The sequence below is a fragment of the Anguilla rostrata genome, chromosome 3 (assembly GCF_018555375.3).
Source record: "Anguilla rostrata isolate EN2019 chromosome 3, ASM1855537v3, whole genome shotgun sequence".
NCBI classification, from domain to species: Eukaryota; Metazoa; Chordata; class Actinopteri; order Anguilliformes; family Anguillidae; genus Anguilla; species Anguilla rostrata.
In genome coordinates this window covers 11,848,776-11,867,653 of record NC_057935.1, presented here as the reverse complement: position 1 = coordinate 11,867,653, position 18,878 = coordinate 11,848,776, and the positions used below count along the sequence as shown (strand labels likewise).

General features: G+C 43.0%; 2 protein-coding genes across 2 annotated transcripts in view; one reads left to right on the top strand and one right to left on the bottom strand.

Moving 5' to 3' along the window:
* Positions 1-571: 571 nt before the first annotated feature.
* Positions 572-14,313, bottom strand: si:ch211-168f7.5 (uncharacterized). Its single transcript, XM_064326169.1, has 4 exons — positions 13,633-14,313; positions 6,913-7,081; positions 6,351-6,578; positions 572-3,483 (listed from the first exon to the last, which is right to left on the bottom strand). The coding sequence occupies exons 1-4, from the start codon at positions 13,861-13,863 to the stop codon at positions 1,028-1,030; spliced, it is 3,084 nt and encodes a 1,027-aa protein (XP_064182239.1). The 5' UTR covers positions 13,864-14,313; the 3' UTR covers positions 572-1,027.
* A 2,402-nt stretch (positions 14,314-16,715) lies between these two features.
* map1lc3cl (microtubule-associated protein 1 light chain 3 gamma, like) overlaps positions 16,716-18,878 on the top strand; it is a 2,580-nt gene continuing 417 nt past the window's right edge. The window contains exons 1-4 of the mRNA XM_064326168.1: positions 16,716-16,902; positions 17,123-17,178; positions 17,555-17,661; positions 18,232-18,878. The exon at positions 18,232-18,878 is cut by the window's right edge and continues 417 nt beyond it. Of these exons, the coding sequence (XP_064182238.1) occupies positions 16,845-16,902; positions 17,123-17,178; positions 17,555-17,661; positions 18,232-18,418 (408 nt within the window). The 5' untranslated portion in view covers positions 16,716-16,844 and the 3' untranslated portion in view covers positions 18,419-18,878. The remainder of the gene's footprint in view (positions 16,903-17,122; positions 17,179-17,554; positions 17,662-18,231) is intronic.

The following is an 18,878-nucleotide window of genomic DNA, read 5'->3' as shown; positions in this document are numbered from 1 at the left end:
TTATACCTACAAAATTAAGCAGTCTTTTTTGATGATTTTATAATAATCTTGAGCATGTCCTTGTCCAGTATTTTTCTACATAAAATTATAATATTCAAGCAAAGAAAACAGTTTTTTTGGCCTGTATACTTTATTTTAAATTACTGATGGTGAGATAATATCTATGTCAATGGTCAAGAAGATAACGGTTTCGCATACATTTTTACAGATGAAAGGGACTTCTTTATGCAGCGTTTCCATAATTTGTGCCAGTACTGTGTGTTTGCGTGTGATATATATATATATATACACACACACACACACAGTATTTTACCTGGATAATGCATATTTAACAATGCTCTACATATTATGCTAGATGTGGTATGATAACATTTGTCATTGCCAAAGTGACTTTCACAGAGATCATTCTTTGACACCTAGTGCATTAAAATTCCTGATGTTCTCTGATGTTCTTGAAGAACCTGATGTTCTCGTTATATATTGTTATATAACAGCTTTAAAAATTACATAACAATTTTGAGACGTTTATTGTTACTGTAAGCCATTTCAAATCATAACGACACAGAGAATCTTTCGATGTAGAAACTTCCATAGCTTTTAATTTTATTTCAGAAACAACAGCCCTGAATCAAATATCTTTTTGTTTCTCATTGTTACATCTTATTCACTTATTCACTTATCTCAAAATAGATTCATTATTCAATGTCTGTATCTAGTGGATAAATTAACAGTAAAGATACAGAAAGGCTCACAGATACATCCCAACTGAGACACAAATGCGCACATACACACCCAACCATAATTTGCAGAAGATCACATGCAGAAGCACACACAATGCCAAAGTATTAACAAAAAAAAAAACACTAAAGATTCCACTAGAAACTTAATTGGTTATCTCCAGGCTGCAACAAAATGTACCAACACTGAATAGGTATAGTTAACAAAAATCTTTAAAGAGTGAAATACTACTGACATGCAATATCTGAAATGCTTTATATTTGTGCTCAAGCTTGTTTGAGGCACAACCTCATTTTCTCAAACTCTGGGTTTTAAAACTGAAAGGCTTCACCGAGCCAAAGACCCTTCTCCCAAGATCTCGGAACGAGCGAGAGCGTGTCATACGTGCCGGGGGAGGAGGAGGAGAGAGGGATGGGGAAGAGAGAGGGGAAAGGGAGAGACAACTACCTTCTGGACTCTGAGAACGGGAGAGGTGGAACAGGCTGGCAGTGGAGGAAAGGCGCTCATCCTCGCCCCCGCCGCCGAAAGCTCTCGCCCGCTCCAGGCTGAGGCCTTGTGAAGTGTACTCCATCCCCGACCGGGCAATCTCCAGGGAGGACACCCACTGCTGTCGCCTTTCCTTGGAGCTCTGCTTGTGGAACCGACGGTCCAACACTCCCTGGGACTCACTGCGAAACAGCCCCCCTGCTGGGCGCACACCAGAATTTCGACTGCTCCAACCTCTCCCCTTGTGTTTCGAGGGGTTCTCTTGCTCCCCCTCCTCCTCAGTCTTCCCTTTTTTCACACTGCTGCACGATTTTTCTGATGACGTGTTCTGCCTCCCGCCATCTCTCTTGCTGCCCACCCCCCTCTCCTTCTCTTTCCCCCCAAACAACCCCTCTAGCCTCTTCCGAAAACTTGTTCCTCTTTTTGCGGTGCCGCTGAGATCTCCCTCCGCCTCCTCCTCCCACCTGTTACAGCTCTCCCTTCCGGCAAAGCTGCTTACTGTCGAGGCCCTAACAAGCTCCCTGGAGGCATGCTTGCCCTGATATAATCGTTCGCCTTCTGCTCTCCTCCATCCCCTCCCCCCCGACTCCCAACCTGCGCCCGACTCCTGTCTGAGTGACCCTCCCCTCGGCCGCCAGTCTCCCTCCAGGGGGGACCGGTGCACACGGAAGCGGGGAAGGGAGGTCTGGGAGGGAGAGTCGCGATGGAAGACGGAGAGCGGCGCCGGCAGGAAGGGAGAGCGTGACTGCGACAGGGACGGGGAGTGGGCGGCGGGACGAGCCGAGTGCGCGGAGAGCTGGGAATCGGCGGGGGAGCCAGGCGGAGACGGCGTTTGGAGGTGAGAAAGAGGATGGGGGAGAGGATGAGCCAGAGCAGAGGGGTGGCAGTCAAAGTGAGCCGTGGGCGTGGATTGTCTGGCCGCGTGGACCGCCTGGCCGTGAGCGCTGGGTGTGGAGAGGCCATCTGAGAAGGAGGAAGGGCAGTGCGGGGGTAGGTGGAGGTCCAGCTCTGAGTGCGGGTAAATTGTTGAGTGGCTCTGGAGCGAGGCACTTGAGTGGCAGGCGGACTGATCAGACTCTGGTAGCTGGGAGTGGGAGTAGGGGGAGGGGCTAGTAGCTGGCGTCCCATCTGGAAAAGCCTCACCCCTCTCTGCCTCAGTCCTGAAGCAGTCTTCATCCAGCTCCACCCCTTCCTCCAGAAGCCCCACAACCACCGACCGAGGGAGCCCTGAAACTCGAGATATCTCGCAGACCCTGGCCGAATTCTCGCTAATCTTGGGAGAACCTTCACAGAGCTTGGCCGGATTTTCCTCCAGCTCTTGTGAAATGCCGCTCCAGTCCATGGACCGGGAGAAGCCCTGCGGACTGAATCCCGTCCCCTTTATCTCCAGTGACCCACGGTGACTGACCGTCTGCAGGCAGGTAGAGATCCTTTTTCTGCCTCTCCAAGTTGACGATGTGGAGGTAGTGGAAGAAGTGGGGGGAGGGGTACGGGCAAGGGTCTCATTTCCCAGGTAGCCGTATGAGCCCATCACTTCCTTCACATTTTTTGAGTCCAAACTTAAATTTGAGTTCAAATTTGGATTCAAATTCAAATTCAAATTTAATTGAAAACTTAAATTCAAATTTTCACCATTCAAGGATGATAGGTTTCCCAAATTTATGGAATTCCTGCAACTGCCACCCCCCTTTCCATTGCCACTTGCACCGATGCTCCCAGAGTTTCCAAAGAAAGATTTGCGCTGGGTCACAGTCATGGTTGAGGATGTACTGTGGCTATCGAAAGAAGTCAGTGACTGGCTTGACCCACGTGCAGGACCAGAGCTCCACTTCCGAGAACCAGGTCTGGAACTCAAGTCTGTGGTGGCCCTGGAATGGTACTGGAGAACCAGCTTTGAAATGTACTGATCCAGCTGAGAAAGGTGTGATGGGGCCTGCTGTCGGGTCAGCACAGAGTCCTCAGTTTTCGGCTCGTCGTGCCGATTCGCCTCTGAGGTGGGGGGTAGGTTAGGGTTAGCGTTGGGAGGCGTCGGGTCTTGAGGCGAGGTGAACAGAGGGCTTTGGAGTGCCACAGCATGAAGCGGACTGGGGTAGGGGTACACCTCTTTTGTCTTGCGGGACACCAAGTCTGAGCAGAATTTTGGGTCCAGCTGAAGTCGAGGCTGGTTTGATGCATTAGGATAGAATGACGCCAGCTGTGACTGACCTAGACCAGAGCAAAGGTCAGACAAGAATAGGAGGCCACTGACTTCAAGGTCCCCTGTAAAAGGAAATAAAAGGTTGATTTATAAAGCTCAGGGTAGCTGACCAAAAGAAACCTCCACAAAAGGATGTGCGTGCACGTGCACCAACATCTATCGCTCACAATGTCTGTATTTGTACATTTCAGAAAATACTTAATACTTCAATGTGTCTAGCAAAATGGTTTTAGAAATGCAGCTGTGTCCCCTTACATATCATGGCTTGAAGGAGTAGTTTAGCATTTTTATCATAAATGATTTATGACTATTATACCAATGATATACAGGGAGTGTTGGAGTTTGTTGTGAGATATTTTCTGGCTTTTTGGATTACGATAAATGTTCTTTATCTTCTATCATTCATTTTGATTACAGTGGCTAATGATAAATGATTCAATTAGCGGCATCACTAAATAATCAAAAAAGGGAATATGCATGAAAAACATTGGAATAAAAATCAGGTGTTTAAAACATCCTGAACTACTTTTTTTAATGTACAAAAAAAAACCAAAGAACTAGAAATTTGGCACAGTTTAAGGTTTGGATAAATACTACCTATAGAACAGAATACACACATAGTGCACATCTTCACACAGTCTGATTGACGTACCACAATTCGATGATTGTTTAACAACAGGTTTGTGAAGAAACTATAGTGACCTTGGGTGCTGGAAGGAGGGAAGAAATCAGGAATTTCTATGGGCCCTTATAATAACTAAAATTCAAAGCAGTGATGAATAGCAACATAAAAAGAAATGTGTCCGTTTGGTTTTTATTGGTTTTGGCAGCAGCAGCATAGGTTTGAAGGGGTTATTAATAACTCTTTCAGGAGCTGAAGGTGAAGCAAGCATGTCCCATTATTTTTAAAGCATTTGAGCCACCATCTTGGCATAGCTGTATTTTCCAGTGATCCTGGCGCAGTTCCAGCACCTAGTGCAGCACATACGGAGTTTCACATCACCTGAGATTTGTACTATAGCCTACCTCTCTATCTATCCAAACCTCTGATTAATTTTGAGGCAAGGTTCAGTAACGCAATGCACCATTGACAACCAAAGACTGAATGCACGCTGCTTTTGTTTTTTTTTTGCTGTCAGTGTTTATCTTACTATCTGAAATATCTTTGGGTTGTTAGAAGGGCTTTGTTGCCTAGCAGCAACCTGTTCAGATGATCATCCCTCTGAGGAGCTGTGGAGAGCTGTGGAGGCTTGATCTTGGTGGAGCAGCCACGAGCAGACCCAGGACAACCGGCAAACATGTCTGCTGCGTGGCATTTTGCGTTTCAAAACCGCATGGAGATTGACAGTACAGGTCTACCCTTTAAAGATCATATAAAATTCAACTATAGAGTGGTGAGACACAAAATTGTATGTGACTGCAGTCAATGACCTCTATGGAAAAAGGAAGTCTCTACTTGTCAAGAAACTCCTGCTTAGTTCGATCAGATACTGAATTACTGTGCGCGCAGGAGCCTTCCTGACCTAGCCTGACATAGTTAGAACAGACAGCCACCTGAGACATGCCCATAAGAAGCCCCTTATTTTGCTCAAATGTGCCACTGGCAAAATATGAGAGGACAGCTGGAACCCTTAGGTAACAAAAAAGGGCATGGTGCACATTTCAGTATCAAGTGACAGCTCTCCAAGTCCACTTAGGCTCAGCTTTTTAATGCCTCTGGTCAGTGCCACATTTACATATTACAGTAGATAGAGAGTTTATTTATAGATCTTGGCCAACTGCCCTCATCTGTGACATTATCGGTTCATTGTCTCTAAATGTGTTCCATCGCTAAAAGACGCACAAGAGTTTATTCATGCTTTTGTGTATTCAAGGTGAGACTATTATATACAGTCCTGAATAGAAAAAATGTGTTTATCATTTATAAAATAGGGTTTGGGCCCTCATTTATCTTTAGCACCCAAACAGAACACCAAAATGTAAATGCTCACTCAAATGTCAAAACAAACGATGAAACTTTTATTTCCAGTGCTCCCAAGCTTTGAAATGACCTTCCCCAATTTCACATTACACATTTTAAAATAAATACCTAACCTGAAGACAACACATTAGGGAACATACATACATTTTGCTCTGCAAATCATGCACTCTACTGATATTAAAAATAAAAATGTTGTGTTGTATTAAGGTATGCCATTAGAGCTTTGAATAAACTGCTTATTCATAGACTTGGTGAGCATCATTCATCCAGTCAAAAAAATGCCGGGCAATTTTCTCTAATGTGCTGCTTGAGTTCTCTTTTCTGCTTCCCTGCAATTTCCAGGAGTTTCAAAAATGCCTTTCAAGAAAGGGGAATAATTTTCCAAAATAACTTTTTACCAAAGTCTCAATTTTTTTTTTTTTCATTCACTGCGGAAAATGTCCATGGCAAAGTGCTTTGTGACAGCCTGTTTCTAAATGGCCCTATACATTTGGTTGATTTTGAATGCAGACAGGATTTCAAATTCGGAATTACGGAATTATTAGACGCTTTTCACTTGAAAATGACATCACAAACAGCATTACAGTTCTTACAGAATTACTGTAAGATCTGTTAATTTCAGCTGGAATTTAACATTTTGAATAGTCATAGACTTGCTTGGGAGTGTAATGTAAAGGATATATCCATATTTAGATGAACTGTACAGGAATTATTAACATTTCAAAATATATCTGTTCAAATCTGTTAAAAAGTGTTTTTTTTTTTAAAAAAGGAACATGACTTGCCAGTGATTTGCCATTACCACATGCATGCCTCTCAGATCTAATGGAATTCCAAAGATATTAATTAAATGACCATTAATATTTACTCACGTTGTTTCAGGTAAGCTCATCCATTCATAAAGCAAAAAACTTGATATTACTTAGCTGCAACAACATTGATCCTCACCTGTAGAGACTGGCCTCCTCTCTCCCTTCTCTTCCGTTGCACCCTGGGTTGGCTGCTGCCTGCATTCCCGCCAGTGGGAGGCGCTGTGATCTGCGGAGTGAGGCCGGCAGTCCACGGGCCCCCAGCTGCTCCTGACCCCAGCAGCCCCCCCGAGTGCCCCTGGAACCCCCTCGCTGCAAACGGAGCAGCAGGAGTCAGACAGGGAGCTCCCGCTGACTGAGTAGAAGCCTGCGAGATGAAAAAGGGAGGGAAGGGAGAAACGGAGACGGGGAGGACGGGGGAGAAAGGGACACAAAAGGAAAGGGCGAGAGACAAAGAGAGAGTGAGCAAGGGAAGGAGCGGGAAGAGAGAGGGAAGAGTTAATGTTTACAGAAGGTTTTTTTTTCGCAGTGCAGCCCTTGTCAGGGTGAAGCATGCGTCAGCTGGAATGCAGGCCTGGCAGTGTGTGGGAGCCTGTCGCCAGGCACCCGGGTTCTGAGCGCGCTGGAAGAACGCCGCGGCCCCGGAGGGCGCGCCAGACGGCACGGCGCGATCCCGGCGCCTGCCCCCCCGAAACGCGTACCTGAACTGGGCCTCGAATCGCAGTCCAGCTGGGCGGCGCCGGAGAGGTCCGGGGTAGGGGGGGACAGCGGGTCCGAAGGAATGTCCCAGGACAAAGTGGACCAGCGTGAGTCAACACCGTCCCCAAAACTGCTGAAGCACGTCAGCCCCGAATCAGAGACAGACTGGACCTGAAGACAGACCACAGATAAACTCACATTAGTTTTTTTTTTGTGATTTATTGATCAAACTCTTGGTGACTCAAAATGCAACACATAAGAAATACAAGTGAATATAAACAGACCCAATTATCCTATAATTCTGCGATTCCAACAAACAACACCCACGTCCACCCCACCCCCCACCACTCCCCACCACCCCCCGCCCCCATTCCCTCAATCAACAGGACGCCAAACCAATTCTTTTCAGGTCAGATCAGTCTTCAATTTTGGCAAGTGCTGAGAGACAATGCAGGTGATTCATGCTGATTTAATGAAAGGGTAGGGGTCTTAAAAACAGAAAAGGGGAAAACAGATGAAACACAAAGGACCAGGAGAAACGGGGAGGGAAAAAAGAAAAGAGGACTTTGACCAGGCTTATCTATGCTCCACCTGTTTGCCTTCCTTCTTTCTCCCTCTCTTTCTCTGACAGATGGAAGATGCGGAGAGTGGGGGGTGGAGAGAAAGAAAGACAGAGAGAGGGAGAGAGAGCGGGGGAGGGGGCTGCCTAGTTAGAGCCACTGCAGGGAGAACACAAGTCAAAGACCCACTACTCCAGAAAATAACTACCGCCTCCTCTTCATAGCAACCTCTCTTTCTCCTTCACTTCGCCCACACAGCACATCGCCAGGAGAGAAGCACTGAGCTCACATTGAAGTGAACGCCCAAATGCATGCACACAATCCTGCAAGCTCACAACGCCTGCCCAGATACACACAAACCCAAACACACACCCCACACACGCATATATGCACCCTAACGCAAGAATGCAAACCTGCTAAAAACCTAATCACACACACACACTCGCACACATACACACACACACACATCCACACAATCGCCATGCCTGCACACATACACACGTTACTGAACGTACTCGCTTTAAGAATATGAATTGCAATGAAAATCGTTACATCTCTGGTGCCAAATCCATTCACATTTTCTATGTGCTCCTTGTCTTTTGCACTTCAGTGTATTCCTATTTGATCTTTTCTCATCACCCTTGCCAACATAATGTTGCATGAAAATGGGATTATAGCTACATGTCGGTGTTAGGAGTGCAGTGAAAACTGAATGCTAACAGACGCCCCAGTTGAATTTGAGGGAGGCAAATGCTACTCGGCAAATACAAAATGGCCAAACACAACATATCACCCTGCATTAAAATATCTACCAATCAGGTGACTAAATGATAATAATGATAAGTGGATCCTTGGGGTTGTCTTTACCTAAGAACTCTATTGAACACTGAATAGATCCAAAAGAGCACTCCTAAGGAACTGTAATATGTACCTATAACTCCTTGATAAAACGTGCAAGAAATTAGCTATACGAATATGGGGAAAGCTGCAAGGACATGTGGGGTTAGAACCAGATTGGGAAACTGTGTGGTCAAATTTAAATGAGGCCACTAAAAACTGTTCATACCAGCTCATCCAGTTTAAATTGATTCATTCACATCCAGTTTAATTAAATTTATTTATTAATTATAATTTCTGTCGAGGACAAGTTCCAGGCACGATGTGGTACGTTTTATGGAGTGTCCATTAATTAAGGGCATTTAGTCCATGCCAGCTAAGATATTTCTGAGTTATTGGGAGGGCAGTTTAAACCAGATCTATTACTTTTGACTGCCTTCAAAGCTGTTAAAAACTATTGTTCAACACTAGATCGATCCTGACCTCCCTTTAAATCGATTTTAAACAGCTATAAATTCACTTGCACAATTATAGAATAAACAACAGTGGAATAATTTTTTTTTTTTAAACAACGCCGTAAAAAATACAGGCATGGGCACGGATTGCATCATCTGCTCAAAGAATCTTCTGATTTATCACAATGAACAAATATCTCTGTTAGCACAACGTAATTATTTTATTTACTATTTTCAGGAATATGAGAAGCTAAAAGTTTAGGCAGGTAGCTACCATATTTGTGTGAAATGTTTCACATCGTGAACGTGCAGGGAAACAAGTCACAAGCTTTCTAAGTCCAGTTAGTGTTTACGGACTTCTGTAGTCCTGTTTGCATTGTGTGACGTACATTGCTGCGAATAGAGGGGGTGCCAGGGTGTGAGGTCGAGTGTGTGAATGTTTTTGTGTTTGCTTAGCAAATAAAACCTGCAGATCACAAAAATGATAAGGATAATTATAATAACTTATACAAACAGCTGCTGAAAGGAGTGTCTTGAACTATAGGTTTTCATGCTATTATCAGTTAACATATTAACTGGTGAGGTGGCACTGGTTAGTATTCATCTCCTGAAAAGAGAAGAACATAGCGCCATCAGCTTAATACCCATGTTATATCATGAATTAAACATCATTTGGTCCCAGCTGAAATGACTGCAATTGAGTCATCTATCTCAAGTGTAAGGGTCGGGTTTTCTTAATCATAAAAAGCTCTATATTTGGAGGTCTCAGTAACGCACCACTAAGCTCCCAGGCTTGAAATCACCCTTGGGATTGCAGGGACAACTGAACAGTGATTCAGTTATCATTCGATACGTTTCATTGTACTAAATATTGCAGATTTAGGCATGATTTATAGTAATTATTTGCACTAGGATTAATAATGTTTGTATTAATGCACACTGATATTTTCATCATCATCTTAAAAAAAGATAATACTAAATTAAATATATTATTCATACACAGCTAAAGATATTTGGACTAGACCAAATCATAGTGCTTTTGTTGTGGTTTGTATGTGACAGATGAGTCAGTACTTTGGGTTGGATTTAGGTTCCAGGATTAAATGCTAAATCTCCACCATAAGCAGTAACCACCAAACGATCACACTACATACAGCACACAAATGCAAACCTTTCATGCAAAGCATGGATATACACTAATCTCTTAAGTAGAATAGATCAAAGCCACATACTGTCGGTAATTAATTGCAGGTAATTCATTTCCAACACCTTTCCCGTGTGTTTGGTTCCTATTTAAGGGTGCTGCTTAGAAGTGTAGAAGGAAATGTGCCCATGTTAATGGAATGCCAGAGATCTGTATAATCAATCAATTAATTAATTTAAAAAGGAGACCGGACAGATCCACCCTCCTTTGGTTTTTTTATTTTGCTTTATTCAAACAGGAAGAAAGCAGAGAGAGAGAGTAACCGATAGAGAAGGGGATTTGACTTCTATTTTCAAGTGTGTTAAAGAAAAAATATCAGGTGCATAATGCCTGTTTGAAGTAGCAGCAGCCATAAGCTTATGGCTTAGCCGAACCTCACAAGTGAACTCTCCACGGAGTGCAAAGGTCTTTGAAACCCTTTGATGAAAGGTGATATTTTAATGACTATCATTATCCCACAAACCTCCGTCCCCACAGCCCACATCATTTTAATATCAAACAGTTAAGCACCGACACACAGATTCGGGCATTTTGTTACACTGACTACGAGTCACAAGCGCACCAGAGGCAAGATGGAATAAAAGTGACAGCTAAAGGAAGATATACGCACAGAGGTCTACGGAACACCGGGACGAAGAGATGGATGGACTACCTATCTTCCCTCAGCTGTCACATTTATTTGGCTTACGTAGCCTAAATGCTAATCTCCCTGGAATAAGAGTCATTTAGTGCAATATCTGCCCCTAGCTTTCACCCCTCTGTCAGGTTTTACATTGACACACACGCTCGCTAACACATGTAGGTGGAGGAACGGCAGGTTTACCATTAAAATAATACTGGAAAACAAATGACTCATTCTGACTGCAAAGGCCAGCTGCTCCGCTCAGAATGGGCTGAGGGAAAACACGCTTTAAAAGAATGCGTTGTTAGACTATACCGAGTTTCTTGTGGCTGAATTATTGCATTTACCCTGACAACTTAATCATTTTTGCATTTTATGAAATCCACCAACAGAAGCAATCAGTCTTTGCAAATTAAATTCTTGCAATACAAATGACTTTTGGTTAAAAATGCATTTTAATTATGCAATACAGACAATTAAAGTAAATCAATCAAATGCATTTTCCCCATCAAATATATTGTAAATATTACATGAATGGAGGTAGTTACAAATAAATTTGCAGTATTGTAATGCTGGTGAAATTGATCACGGACTAATATAAATCATAGATCCAGACACTGAATCACAAAAATAATCTCCTGAATGCTAGACAGGTCATATGGCATAAAACGAAGGTTTCTGACTGAAGACGATGTCGTAGATGCCAAACTGTCAGTCTACCCTGGTCACGAAGCACACTTAACATAAAGCTCTGAGCACACCAGCCCTCCTTATTAACCGAGTCGGTCACCACTGAAGTTAGCCGGGCTACCCTTTCACAGAGCACGTAGTACCTCACTGCACCAAATTCCAACTGTCAAATGCCGTGCAGACTGTTAACTAACCCAAGAAAATACTCCCTCAGGACACTGCCACTGGAGCGCTCTCGAGAGGGCAGCAGCGGAGGTGACATCATTGGCGCACGGACACGACTTTTCCGTCCGTCGTGTGATGGGAAAGCACGGTAATTGCCATGACGTCGGCAGAAAGGTGGCTCAGCAGTTACACAACGCCTCACAGTGTGAGGATTAATGTTCTCTGCTGTTCACATGTCTCTCAGATACAAACAGAAGCACATCTTTATCTGGGACTCCTTTCTCTTCCCTTCTCAATATCAATGTGCTCTATGCTGTTTGGTTGTTGACTCAGAATATCAAGTTTCCACCGGTTTGGCTGCTCTTAACTTAAGCATATTCGCCTATACAACTTGAAGGCCATTTCAGTAATGAATGATTAGAAATTTGCACCCACCAAAGCCTCAAAAGTAGTTTTTTCTTAATAAATTTAGAAAAAGTAAGTCACAGAAGTAATCATTTCACCTCTTCCAGATATGTATTTAGACAAAAGTAGTGCTCACATCATTCAGCTTCCAAGTACGACCTGAAACGTCTTACAAGGCTACATTCAGAAACCGATTTGTATTGCTTTATGAGGACTCCAGGCAGCCCCTGTTTTGTGGGAACTTGACATGCATTTGTTGCACTGCCTGTCTGGCTTGAATGGAGCAATTAATTTTGCAACAGAAAGCGGTGTTGGACAACTGTGCCCGCAATTAACATGGTTTATAGGCCCCTCTCTCTTTGCCACTTCCAACTGGAGAGTGATAAAAAGGAAAGACATTTTGATCCTGTAAAGCAGGAGATTAGTCACACACTTGAAGCTCAAAGACGCAGGTGGAATGCATGGCGTATACACAACATGGCCACCGGGCAGACTGGGGCGGTGGGCTTGTGCCTTTGGTTTCACAGAAACACTACACTGGGTCATATCCCGAAGCATTCTCTCAATTTCAAGCAGAACAAAGCTCAGTGACCAGCACATTAACAGGTAGACCGACATTCTCAGTGTTGATCAGGGATCATTGGGGATCCAGAGAATATGAGAACATAGGGGTTGTTTTCAACACAACCCTTATCCATTTTGGCCAAGACAAGTCATTGTGTTGTTCAAGCCTTTGATCCTTTGATCACTCATCATTAGGCCTGACCGACAGCAAACAGTGACCTCATTCATCGCTTTTCTCAAGGATGTGGAGATCTCAAGGAAACTGCAGCACTGCTGCTCTCCAAAAAAGGCTTTCCAAGTCCTTCTCTGAGCAGTGTTGATGAAAGGTACACAACTAGTTCCTCCATAGCACAACCTGTGTTCAGCGCTTACCGCTGTCAATGTTCTTCAATTTGAGTCACAAATCACATTACACATCCCAATCCCCAGTGCTAAAAATTTGCCCTCTTCACATTAATCACACCCTCTGAACTGCGAAATGTGTGCCATTCAAACAAAATCATAATAAATGGCATGGTTACATGCACAACAGCAATTACGATATTGCAGCGGGGACATGATTGGGAAGGTCAGATATATATGGCTGTATATAGCCAACTGCTTGAGCCATGCGTGTGCCATAGTGTCCGATATTTAAAGTCTATAGAAATGTGAAAATATATAGTTAAAATATATGTAGGCATACTGTATACAGGTCATTGTTTCAATCACATCATCACCACATTGGATTAAATCAACCGTGAAAAGATATTAGCATGTGCTCTATTTAAAGATACAGGGAAAACCTGGGGATTCAGGAGCCTTGCCTGCTTCAGTACAACGTGTCCAGATAGCGGGCTGCTGATAACACCGAACAGTCAAATCCAGAACCGTGTGACAAAATAACATTGACTGACCTTGTCTGAGCGAACATTCCGTTGTGTGTGTGTGTGTGTGTGTGTGTGTGGAACAAGGTATCAGTGGAAGAAAATGTATTAACATGCTGGACGATATACTAATATGTTAGACAGCGTAAATCATAATCCTACGACGGACTGGAAACATCAATTTGTATGTAAGGCTAAGTAGCCTAGGTGTGGAATTCGTATCAGACCTGCGTGATTATTTAGAGCCAAACATCATTAAAACGGAATTAAATTCACACTGTAACATAGCTCGATAGGTTCAACGTGTAGCCTACTTAGCACAGTGGCATAGGTACCCAAACCATCCCCACTGACCTGTTGCCTACGGGACCTTGCAGTGCCGTCGGCGGAAATCCACTCACTGCTTCCCCGCTGTCGTTCTGTACCGTCTCTTCGACCCAACGCCCCCTCAACCATTTCCAGGTGTCGGAACCTCAGTAGGTCCAATTCCAGTATTCCAGCCAGACTTGCTTTCAGACGCTCTCCAAAACGAACCCGTTCGCTTCCGGACCAAAGCGAGTTCATACAACCACGACGACCAGCCATTATTAAGCAATACTCGAGTGTCGGCACACACTACTGTCCGAATAACGGGAAAACACAGAAAATTAATCTGATAGTCTACAGCATCAATCAATGCAGAACACGTTGTCCCTTGGCCATGGCCATGTCGAATATGTAGACAGCTTCATAAATATAGCCAGGATACATTTCTGTCTCATTACCGCAAAAGATTCGGTCGTGGAATTAGAACCACGAGCTAGAGCTAGCTAACTTTATAACAAGCTAATCAGAGGATTTATTTTAACAGGAAATTAGTAATCAGTCTTAATCTTTACTGCATCTAGTTTCTTCAGCCTCATCCCATCGTTCTCAGTCGATACTTGCACATTCAATAATAATTACGGCAAGGCTTTAATTCCCCTTTGGAGCCAGCTCTCAGATTGCCTGCTCTCTGTGAGATCTGTCAGTCCTAGTAACAAAGCAGGCGACAACGTTACACATTTTGGAAAAAAAGTGTTCATGGGAGGGGCAGTAATTCCAGCCCACTTTCGTTATTGGCCAGGAAAGTTTTCGAAAAAAAACGCATTGCACATCGAATCGTAGGCACAAACTTAAGAAATTCGATAACAAAATGAATGGTAAGTAGGTATGAACATGTAGCCTAAGGGGAAAAATTGGATTTGAACACACCACACACAAGCAGAATCCTATGCCCTCCCAACATTCCTTCCTCAAATTAATTACTGAGCTCAGTCATCACAACTTGGATGGTTCCGTTATCCGCGCCATTAGTCATTTACATTATTATTGCAACGATAATGTCACAATTGTCGTCATTTCAGCGTGATTTCTGTGACACTGTTTCACTAAGTGAAGCAAGACAGCAGATAACGTTATATATTTAACAGCAGCCAACACAGAGCAGTCTATCAGAATCAAAATAACTGGGATCATCTACATTTTTCTTAATTCGTATTTATATGAGCCTAGCTAATAGCTGGCTATAGGCCAATTTAATTAAGATTAAAGCTCGAATGGTCCAACCGCGCAAAATTCCCCAAATTGTAGATTTGCAATAGACAGACTAAATAATACGCCATCAACGATCAAGACTGAGCGTTTAGGCCCATTACATTCATGACTGATCGACAACGTTGAGCTCGTTCCATATCTTACAGGCAATTGGCCAATGACATTCTCCTGATGAATAAAAAATGGTTTGGACTATAATCAGACCATCTGTTGTTGTTGCATTACATGAATACACAATGTGCTTGATCAATAAATTATTCAAATGTTTTATTAATATATCTCCTATTTACAGAACTGCGTAAGATAAAGCCTAGGCTATACAATACAGCATTAACCCCTGCTACATCGACCAATCTGTTTTTTAACAATGGATTTCACGATTATGGTTATCTGCGGGGAGAAACTTCATACCGTCACTGCAGCAACCACATAGCAGTCAAACAAAAAACATCGAACTGCTTCTATCTAGCGGTGAAGTATAGGTACTGTCGTAAAAAAAATATATATATCAAGCATTACAATTGCCATATTGAACCACTAGGTAGCGCTCTATAACAACAGAAATACATGGCCTCCCCTTCCCGATTCAGTGTTCGCTGTAACTAGCTCTGTTCTGCCAAACAATTTTAGGAAGAAGAGTCAGTCAGATGAAATCATAGGAAGGCTACTGTTTCTGCCACTTAGTCAAGGCTTTCAGCATTCGAAATAAAAATGTATTGTGCTCTTTCTAACAATAGAAACGAAGACAAACACTGAAATTCGCAGAAATGAGCCGAACAACACAATGAAATATATGGATGACCAAAACCGTCTATTTAAGACCTGCCACCTAACACTTGTTCATAAGTCAGCCTTATTCATCAGAGAATTATAGGCCTATGTTTTGGCTCAGGTAATTCAGCTGAATCTACACCAGCACAAAACGTGGATGAATAGTGTGTTCTTCTTATTCTTGAATGGGGGATAGAAAATTTGGAGAAATTTTTACATGGCAAAATGTCCAGTGTTAATTCAACTCTGACAATGTTGATGCAACTCTTAACAGATTACATTTGTTGTTACTCTGGAATGTGGGACCATTTGGTATTTGTTCATTGTTGAACTAACACTGTTAGAGTTAATAATGGACATTTTACTGTTAATCACTGGATATTCTGTCTCAACTGAATGCTCTCAAATGCTTTCTCAGAAACTGATTTCAGCAAGGTACTGTAATATTTACAAGTGAAGTGTACTGTAAAGGGAAACTAGTTATAGACATGTGACATGCCATGGGGGAAAACACTGGTTTTCATGACAAAGCTCATAGCTTAAAATAAGCTTAAAATAGGTTATATTAAAATGAACAATATCTCGTTCCCTTTAGTATTGCTTTGGCAAGTGTTTCAATATTTTTTGCATATCTCAAATTTTTCAGCGATTACCTGTTATTCAGATGAATTAACTCACAGAAAATATACATGTGTAATGATTTGGAGTACAATTAGCAACACAGCACATATATAGAGATACAATGTGACCTCATTTTAGACATTCGCTGCTTTAGACAAAAACACGTACCTCTAATTGTCGTCGGTTTGTTGCTTTTTTTTTTTTTTTTTTTACAACAACAACAACAACAACAACAACAACTTAATTTAGAGTAAAGGTAAAAGCTAGGGGGCCGCTGTGTTTTGAAGGATGTGCTAACTAGTACATGTGAAGTTGGCATGACGAAGCGTTGACCATGAATTAGCGTTGCATGGCCATCCATCTGTCAGGGCTGAGGAGGATCGGTTTTGCAAGTTAGCGACTTTCTGTCCCTCCGACAGGCAACTCCCTCCACCCGCCCCCTACCACTCGCAAGTATAAATCTCTGTGCCGCGAGACGCAGAGTGGGGCTTGTGCAAACTTCCACCCAAGGGGACGACCAGTCAGCCTGGGCGAGACCGCCGCGACGCTAACCGCGCAGTCAGTCGCACCGACCATCGGACACCCCGTCGCACAGAAACATGCCTCCCTTCGAGAAATCACAGGAACTGAAACCCTTCAAGCAGAGAAAGTGCCTGGGTAGGCGTATATGTTCTGTCTGAGTCCCATTAGAATGAATGATAATTTTAAAAATTTAAATTAAATTTTAGAGATATGGACCGTTTTTATTCACTATCCGTGTCAAATGTCATTGTAATTATGCCTATCTTGCTTTTTTGCAATTATTTAATTCATTTTTCACCCATAACTATAATTTAAGATACTGGCTGAGTCTAATTGGTTTCTTTTGCAATTCTAGCAACCAGAAAGAATGAAGTCTGCAGCATTCGCTCAAAATTCCCCAACAAAATACCGGTCAGTCATTTTTGCATACACTAATCATGCACATTTACACCTGTTTGAGCTTTCCATTTGTTTTCCAGCTCATTTCCCACAGTCTGGTTTTATGCTTTTAGGCCTATAGATGTGACAAATCAGTGTCTGAACTGGTGTCCACATTAATGACATATACTGACTCTAGTGTAAAGACAGTTGACCAGATGAGCAGATGAGTACTGTCAGAATATGATTAGAACAACAAATATGGACAGTAAACCAAATGTAAACGCAAAGTATAATATAGCCTTGTAAAAAAGATTTGACCTACAAATGAACCATTATCTGTTTGAACTGCAGTGTCTTTTTGAGAGAAAAAAATATTGACAATCACAATTGTGTGGTGAATGTTCAGGTTATTGTGGAGCGATACATTCGAGAGAAACACCTTCCTCTGCTAGACAAGACCAAGTTCCTTGTCCCCTTTGAGCTCACCATGGGACAGTTCCTCGCTCTGCTCAGGTGAGTTCACCACTCGGACCGTGTCAGTGTTCTGTGTGAGTGCGTGCCTGTATGAGCCCCTCCACCGTGAAGCTTCCTGCCTCCCCTGTGTTGGTGTTTGTGAGTGTGTGTTTACACCTGCCTGTTTGGCTGTAAGTCAGTTTGTCACTTTTTTTGACACTCCCTTTTTTCCCTCTTCCTGTCCATCTCAATATGAGTCTGAGTCCTTCCTCGGGTTTCCATTTATCAGAGCTGTTTTAATCCTGTGGCCTGGGACATCATTAGCTGTGCTTCCATTCCTCCCCCTGTGTCTCTTGTTTTACTGTGTAAACTTCGTGCCAAGCTCCTACCTCCCTCCCCTCCTCTGCAGTCAATTCTCATCCTCCCCCTCTTGTTCATTCATTCATACTCTCGTCTCTCTCTCTCTTTCCCCCCTCTCTCTCTGTCTGTGTCAATATTAACTGTCTTTTCCACAACAACAATACAAACAAAAACCAGTACCCATTAGCATTCCTAGCAAGATATTTCTCAGTCAACAGGTAGACCTCCCCTCCTCCCTCACTCCGTCATGTTTCTCTCTCCCTCCCCCAGGAGTAAGATAGACCTGGACTCAACGCAGGCTTTGTACCTCCTGGTGTCGGAGCGGAGTATGTCCTGTATGGCGGCGAGCATGGGGGAGGTGTACTCCCAGCACAGAGACCTCGACGGCTTTCTGTACCTCACCTACGCCTCCCAGGATATGTTTGGTGGGTTGTCAGGGGTGACGCCTTCCTGCTGACGACTGCTGGAAATCGCCTATGAGCGCTTTGTTCAAAAGCCACGGACTCCAGTCAAGAGGAATACCAACTGACAATTTTCTGTTCTCATTCATTTTCAAAAATCCTTCCTCTTGGGTTGATTGTGGTCAACCACGCCTGCCATGGCAATAGAGGTGACATTACAAGCAGGTAATTCCACAAAAAATTAAACCCCTCCTATTTATTTATTTATTGATGTTATTTATTGCAAAAGTCATTTGTTGAAAGAAAATATATACAATTTAAGGGTGTCATATTTCATTTTATGGGCCTTGTCCAAGGAAAGCAAAATGCAAATTGAAATGCTACTTCCCCTTTAAATCCAAAGATACGTCCATGTGATGCAGAATCTTGTCTAAGAAAATTGTCAAAATAACAAATGGAATTACATCTTGTAAACCATGAGAATGAGACATATGAGAATGATGTCACTTCCTCGTT